This window comes from Rhododendron vialii, chromosome 10a (assembly GCF_030253575.1).
Source record: "Rhododendron vialii isolate Sample 1 chromosome 10a, ASM3025357v1".
In the NCBI taxonomy this organism is placed as follows: Eukaryota; Viridiplantae; Streptophyta; class Magnoliopsida; order Ericales; family Ericaceae; genus Rhododendron; species Rhododendron vialii.
In genome coordinates this window covers 6,462,357-6,470,670 of record NC_080566.1, presented here as the reverse complement: position 1 = coordinate 6,470,670, position 8,314 = coordinate 6,462,357, and the positions used below count along the sequence as shown (strand labels likewise).

The 8,314-nt window shown below is 39.6% G+C and overlaps 1 protein-coding gene across 1 annotated transcript in view; it reads right to left on the bottom strand.

Annotated features, from left to right (window-relative positions):
- Positions 1-237: 237 nt before the first annotated feature.
- The window catches only part of LOC131304532 (auxin transport protein BIG), a 30,408-nt gene continuing 22,331 nt past the window's right edge, over positions 238-8,314 (bottom strand). The window contains exons 9-14 of the mRNA XM_058331781.1: positions 8,034-8,256; positions 6,797-7,201; positions 5,502-5,645; positions 3,943-4,968; positions 2,341-2,844; positions 238-1,269 (exon numbers count right to left, since the gene is read on the bottom strand). Coding sequence (XP_058187764.1) covers positions 475-1,269; positions 2,341-2,844; positions 3,943-4,968; positions 5,502-5,645; positions 6,797-7,201; positions 8,034-8,256 — 3,097 coding nt within the window. The 3' untranslated portion in view covers positions 238-474. The remainder of the gene's footprint in view (positions 1,270-2,340; positions 2,845-3,942; positions 4,969-5,501; positions 5,646-6,796; positions 7,202-8,033; positions 8,257-8,314) is intronic.

The window sequence follows — 8,314 nt, the reverse complement described above, 5'->3', positions numbered from 1 at the left end:
GGACTCGATGGGTATTACATTTATTTCAACATATGATTTTAATTTTTTTTACGAAAAAGCTACTGTAATCCTATATTTGAAACGGGTAGTTACCCGAACTCATCTGTCCCTCGGTTTTTTCTTGATAGCCGTGTTGGAGAAAACACCTAACGAGGTAATCGTTGTTGGTGTTTCGGGTGATGGAAGTGGCGCGTTTGCAGCAGTGGAGGGAAATGAAGCAAGCATCAAACAGAAAAATCGTGAACTCATCACATCGTTGCATTTATGTACTCTGTAAAGCAGATGGAGATCGATCTTCAAAATTTATGAACACTCGTGAGTTCACAATCCTCTTCATTAACAGGAAATTAAACTCCTAATCTGACTTACAATTAACAACACAACATAAGCTGCTCATTTCCAGATCACATATGCAAAAGAGGGGAAAAAAGAACATTACACTTACACATTGCTTCTAATAATTCCTATAAATTCTCAGCTTTTCCCACTATCAATGGCGGCATAAACGAAGTCCTCACACCGTGCAAACCCACCAGACAACACATCGGCCAAAACTCCAATGACGTCAAACGCCTCCTGCAAATCACTGGCAGAAGTGGCATCCCCTAGCCACGTGAGCAACTCTCGCGAGAACCCAACCATCTCCCTCACATTCAACAGTTTCTCTCTCATCACCACCTCCCAACCTTCCAAGCTTCCACCGTCCACTTCCCCGCCGCCTGATTCCTTTGAAGAAGAAGAAGAAGAATCCCCTTCTGCTCGGCCAACCACTGCATTTGCAGGCGATTTATTGACTTTGAAGAAACACTGAAGCTGCTCAATCAAGCCAGTGTACACCAGCATTGGTTGAACTATAGATAGCAGATCATTAATTCCACTGGATTCAGCTGTAGGTTGATTCAGTGATGTGCGGTGGGGTGATCGTCCGTGGGTGTGCTGCATGTACGCGTGGTAGATTCCTCGTTGCAAGAAGGCACGGCGGTGTTGCAACCAAGACTCATAGGATTCAGAGAGGAGCGAGTTCACCATCATGAATTGGACAGTTTCTTCTGTTCCGCCGGAAGCGGCTGATGGGGTTGAATCTGCTGAGGATGAGGTCAAGTAGGTTGCAACGGACTTGGCCATGGTTTTGCGCTGAGAGTGGTTACCCTGATCAAGCAGGTGACGGGCCATCTGAATCATGAAAGGAAGGAAACGGGAGTTGCTTTCTTTTCCCCCACCTTTGCAGTCAGCACTGAATGATGCACCAGTTGCAAAGCGAGCAAGCATCTGCAATATAGAAGTGATGCACACTTCATGTCAAAACTATCGCAAACTGTATTATAATTAAAGGAATAAAAATTTCACTTAGTTTCCATTGAAACGGTTAAATGTTTCCGTTTCCGAGAAGACCAAAAAGAGACATCAGTAGATAGAATTCTAATGTTTCACCGACATATACCAAAAGGCACCGAAACACATCGCTAGGAAATATACCGAAACATTGAGTTGTTTAGGGGCCTAACCATGACATATTTATACATATCCAAGTTCTTATGGCATTTAGCAATGAGTTTGTAGCCCAGTTGGCAACTCCTGGCTCTCCCTTGTGGGAGACTAGGGTTCGAGCCCCGTTGTGGGCGGTTTGTGGGTTCAGCGCTATGGATAGTCTCTGAACCCCCTATGAACTAACTCACTAACTTCCCCCATTAACACCCGCTGATGTATACAATATTGGTATAAATAAAAAAAGTTCTTATGGCATTTCAATTATGTCCCGGGCCACGTTCGCAAAATGTTAAACATATCCTGGCTAACAAAGGCAATAAATGCAATCAAATATTGAGCATCGCTTAGGCCAGATATAAGAGTGGATAAGTACCCGCTCAGTAGTGCAGGTATGACCAGATAATTGATACAATAGTCATACCCAAAAGTTAACAGCGAGATTTTCCCGATTACCATCCGAAAATTTTTACAGCACCCAGAACTCCAATGCTAGTCTTCTCTCTTCAAATTAGTAGAAGAAATAGCGAGACGGGAACTGTGTGATAGAAATGACGTTGCCATATATGGGCCGATATTGTCTACAGTAACGGTAACGGAAGTCCAAATCCCTGTTACTTAATAGCCGATAGAATATGTAACGGCCATATAAAATCCCTGACCGACCTTTGTTTTTGGACCAAGAATTAAACAAAATGAGTCACACAGTTCATGTTCATAATCAGAATGACCATTAGATGCAAACAAGCACATATTTGACCAACAAGAAACAACCTTAAAATCTTTTCCATAAAACAACAAAGGGAAAAGTGAAGAACATTAAGGGGGAAAAAAGGAGGAAAGAGTATTGTATACCAGGACAATGTCGTAAGTCAACAACCGCAATCGACTTCCATCAGCACGTCCCAGAGCATTGAGGTTATCCCAGTACATGTCAACATGCCGATTGTATTGCGCTACAGGAACAGCTGGACCCCGCAAGGGAAATAGGTTATTGCAAAGCGTCTCATTGTTTCTAAGGGCAGCTCCATCCCATTCTTTCTTAGGATTCTTTAGAGCGGCATCAGCTCTTTTAGCCTCCTGATGGCACTGGAAGTGTATGATATTGAAATGGCTAACTGTTGTGTATACACACTCCCCGCGTGCACTTCCTGAAGTTCCAACACCCAGGTTCACTCGCTTGCTGTAAGAGTAAACACCTAGCAAGTCAGTAGGCCTCAGACTATAGCCCTCTCGGCACACCATGCATGCTAGTCCATCTTCTTCCTCCTCAACATCGTCCAAACCCTCAAGGAGTGGTTGAGTTACAACAATCCTCCCTCCACCATCTGAAGCCAATTCCTGCCGCATTCCCAGTCGCTGGTACAATAAAAATTGGATCAGATATGGATGGCTTAACACTAGTAACTCAGTTACTATTATCAAATTGTAACATACACCATTTTTTTCCAATCTGTTGTCTTAGATGTATCTGCAGTAGCCGAGCAAAATATATACTATATATATATATATATATATATATATATATATATATATATATATATATATATATATATATATATATATATATATACAGTCCCCTTCAGGTAAGGGCGCCCTTACCTTGTTAAGGTAAGGGCTTCCCTTTTTCTCCCTTTTCCCGATCGAATTTCGATGATCCGAGCCGCTCAATGTGTTCAGAACGTGATTTTAAGGGTACCCGCGAGAAATCAGCAAAAAAAAATATTAGGAAGGGCTTCATTCGAACAGTTTTTATTTGAACCGTTCGATAAAAAACAAACAAAAACTGCTCGGATAAAGCCCTTTCCGGTCATTTTTTTTGCCGATTTCTTGCGAGTACCCTTAAAATCACGTTTTAAACACATTGAGCGGCTCGGATCATCGAAATTCGATCGGAAAATGGGAGGTCCTTACCTTAACAAGGTAAGGGCGCCCTTACCTGATTGAATCTGTATATATATATATATATATATATATATATATATATAGATATATATATATATATATATATATATATATATATATATATATATGTAACTTCAGTGTGTGTGTGTCAACACTAATCAAATTATAGGGAGTTAATTCCGCCTGCCAATGGTTGATCATTCGAAAAGCCCCTTTAACAATTCTAAACCGTAAAAGTAAACTTGAATTGTTTTAGCTGTTAAAGAACTTGACAAAACGTTTGTTGGGTCAATTCTCTAATTTAAGCACTTGGGATAATTGGTGACTTGACAAAAATATTTGAATAAACTACAAACTTGGAACTGCTTACTTCCACACAAAAGGCTAGGTTTCGAATCACAAGTCTAAAGAGAAGGATACTAGGAAAATATGCTGACAGAAATGGGAGCCCATGCACAAGATTTATGATAAAAAGTCTATTTAACAAACAAACAAACAAACAAAAAAAAATCCAAACTATCATAGCTCAGCCACAGCTTTGAAATTAAGTACCTGGAGCATTTCCTCCCTCTTCCTTAGAGCTCGGCGCCTCATCTCATCTCGAGTGGCATGCCGCAATCTGTGAACCTTCTCTGCTAGGAACCCGTCACCTTTTCCCTCCTTATCAGAGAGAGTGTCTAACAAGTTCTCAGCCCTTGCCCCGATCTCATTTTCACCTGCAACTCCCTCCAAGGCATGAAGCAATGGTAAGATTCCCCCATCATCAATACACCTTTGGGTGGCCAAATGCCCCATTGACAAGCCCCTCAGCATAGACATGATAAGTGGCACAGATGGAAGTTTTAAACCAAATGCCCATTCAGCGCTAGATTTAAAGTCGCCCTGCCCTGTAAATGCAAAACTCTCTTTCAGATGTCTAACTGCAACTCCAGTAATCCCCTTCTCCAAAATGATGTCCTTCAACCTCTCGCCACATGAACTCGTCTTCAGTGACTCCGAGACTCTAACAAAGTTCTCCATCGCAAAACTCTGTTTCATTGCTTGCTCCACAATGCTCTCATCTTTTGGATTCTCTAAGTGCAGTTTTTGCAGCCGATCAAATTCACTCCAGTCTTGTAAGTAAGGCTCAAAATGCTGGATGAGTGCATCCATTGCTGCAGGTTCACCGTAGGTTAAGTAAGGCAAGATTCTTGCAACCATCTCAGTGTTCCTCTGCTGTTTATTTGATTTTTTAAGGCTTGAAGGATGGCACAACCTTTCCAGGAACATTAGAACTATTTTCTTGGCCTGCTCACTAGCACCACTTTCTCCACTTGTGACTGTAAGAACACTCTCTGTGATGCTAATGTTATCACTCTCATTTGCTTCCAGTGTCAGGCTCTCCACGATCAAAAGAATACCTTCAGCTGGCTCCATGGCATCCACGGAGAAAGCATGCCGAGCTGTCTCAAGGAGTACATTTAAAGCCCCAAGCCTTAATAAGGCCCTTCTGTTTTCTCTTATCTTGCAGCAAAGCATTAGGAGGTTAAGCACCGCAGCCAACTGCTCTTGGTTTGACTTCAATTCGTCTCGTGAATGCTGTACGTTTAGATCCAATGTCAGACGTATATATGATCGTGGAAACACAAAGTAGTTTTAATGCATAAAAAAGAAAGTTTTGAAGAAAACGATAAGGTCAAATAGGACAGCCATTAAGAAGAAAAAATAATGACGCCTTAATACTAATCATACCATACTAATATATTCATCACATAATAAATATAAGGCCCCGTCAGGTTCACAAGTCTTATTTGCTTATTTCCTATTAATAAGCAATAACCAAAACTGCTTCATCCACCTTGCTTATTTGCTTATTTGCAGGAGAAAAGGTGGGAAATTTGATAAGCAATCTGCCCAACCGAACAAGATTTAAAAAGCAAAGCCTAAAGCAACAGAGACAGAGAGAGACTTTCGATATGTAATATTTCTTAACCTTAAAAATTGGAAAATAGGAATATAAGTGAAAATTGTGAATCTTTCAACCTAATAAAAAAACTAATCCAGTTGACATAGAGCATAAAAAGGTCCAAATAATCCTAGACTAGGATAGGGAGACACTTGTATCAACATACCTGAACGATGCCCAAAATGATTTCAAGCCCACCACACTCCCGGACTGCCCCTGCAATTGAAAACTCGACCTCTGGATCCTGAGATTCCTCCCTATCCTCCTCCAACTCTTTGATCATTCGTTCAGTAGCTTCACCATCTAACCCCTGCCAAATTGCAGAATGGAACATTAATTGTGATGCAGAACATCAAAACCCTTTTCCATATCAAAATTTCTCACTGAGCCATACGAGAAGAAATTTTACGGTGACTAGAGAGCTTCTCAAACATGATTTCAATATAAATAAGCACAATACAAAGCAAGAACAACGAAATACTCGAACTAATTAAAGAGATTGCGAATGAAAAACAATGATACGAGTCCAAACTTTGAGAACCATCAGTGTAGTTATACACCCTAAGTAGCATGGGATGGACACCCAAAACACACAGAAGTGCCAGCATGCCAATTTTAAGAAGATGTAGGACACAAAACTCTAAGGACGTGTTCAACACAAGAATTCTAAAACTTTATATAGGTGATATGTGCGCATATTATGCTCATAGATAATGAGAATAACAATATTTGAAATTAAAACAACAGGTCTTAACTTAAACACCAACATGTCTAACCATTGCATTCCCACACAACTACGATGAGTTACTTTTAGAACCTTGCTAGAAGTGGGGCACTCACTACGTGAGTGTGGAGAAAAATAAGGAAAATAGAAAATGGTTACACGTGATGAGGTGCTTTCTGATTGAATTACTATTTTGTCCAAAGCAATTATTCTATACATCACAATTACAGTTTGAATATAATAAAGATTTGGGACAATTTAGGAAACTTAAAAGTCCATACAGCTTCACAAAGAGGGTACACCACACAACTCAGCCTTTATCAATAGAATAGATAGCTAATGCGTGTCGTCAATACCTAAGTGACTACGATGAGTGTCCCCCAAGCGTCCAACTCAAAAAAGTGACAGGCACATATTTTGTAGTGGTTGATAAGTGTCATGTCGTGTCAGCAATCCAACACAGCTGTCCAAGACAACATGCTACTGTCCTAATAGTGTCTGCTTCTTGGATTGCATATGCCTCAAAATGGGGAAGAAATGCAGTAACATAGCATTGAATGGCAGGATTGACATACTTGAAAACACCCATAGTATTCCAGAGGACAAAAAAATGTACAAGAAATATACATTGGCCAGCTATCTGCACAATACTTACGAAGAAGATTTTCCTCTTCAAATTGCTATAAAAACACAAACGACGAACAATGCCAGATGCACTAAAATTCGCAGAAACAAACCTGAAGGCGATAAGTAACAGTCATTGGAGGACAATCTCGGGCTGACGTGACAGCATTAGCTGATAGCAACGTGCTACTAGTTGTGGTGTTTGAAGACTGGCTATTTGACTTTCTCCAAACTTGTTCGTAAACTTGAGCAATGCTCAAATCAAGAGAGATGATATTTCCAGCTACTAGCAACTCCATACCATAGTCGTCCTCTATCAGACCTAAGAGATCCAACTGGTGACATATTTTGTTTTTAACATCACGCATCAAAGGACCAATCTCAGCACTGGAATAAGGATTCTTGGTCATTGATCCCCTGATAAATTCTTCTTGAGTGTGTGCCTTGTTCAGAACCAAAAGATATACAGGCTCCGCTTTTGAAGGGCAGATCAGATTGCATAGCTGCTCCAAAATAAACTGAAAATACAGTTGAAATTTAATTGTAAATTAGTAATCAATCAATATTACTTGTTAATTTATGCGCAAAATATGTTGAGAAAAGCATTCCCAAAGCATGAAGAGAGAGTAGAGAACCTCATAATGAATCAATGGACAGCCATCCAACAGTGGTAGTTTATCAAACAACGCAAAGAATGTTCTCAAATTAGCCCAAGCTTTAACTAAAACAGTTTTGACAAGAGCTCACAGCACACATGATACATATTATGAATTCAACAAAAGCTAAGCTTCACAATTAATTCTATCTATAATGGCAAAAAGTTTTCCCAAATTGACTTCACTTGGTTGTCATAAGGAGTTCTAAGTTTCTGAAAAATGTTGGAGAAAAAAATTACTCCCTCCGTCCCACTTTAAGTGTCCATGTTTCTATTTTGGGATGTCCCAAATAAGTGTCCACTTTCTGAAAATAACCATCAAAACATGCCAAACTTCCAATTTTACCCTTCAAAACTACTCTTTCCATCACAATTGGTTTGACCATTATCGATATTCATGTTTTTTTAGATCGACTATATCATTCAATTTATAGTATTTTTCACGATTTTGAGAACTTTTTATAATAAAACTAATTGAGATCTATCAAGATTCAAGATCGATATTACCTATTTTTTGAGATCCATATTGAAAGACAAACAATTTAAACACATCTAAACTAATTAACTTCACAGAAGGTTAATTTTGGAAATTAAGTTGTGATTCCTTAAAAAGCTCAATTCCCCGTAGAGGACACTTAAAATGGAGAGTAAGAAACAAACTATTAAAGATAGATCACAGAGAATATCCTACATACCAAAGAAGCCCGTCCTTTTCTCTCCTCTCCATGGATTTGCAAACCACTAATGCATGCTCGTATGAATTGCCGCTTATTTTCGTTGCTCTCCAGTAGAAGACCATCAAGAAGATCCTTTAAAAGACGATTACAATCACTAATCAGCTTCGTCTTTTGCACTATCAAGCCTCGGACAATGATGAAGGCCTCAAGGACTTGAGACAGCAGCTTCTCCCGTATGAATCTAGCATCAAGATCAAATTAAAGAATGGCTAATGAAGAACAAAATCCTCTACAAAACA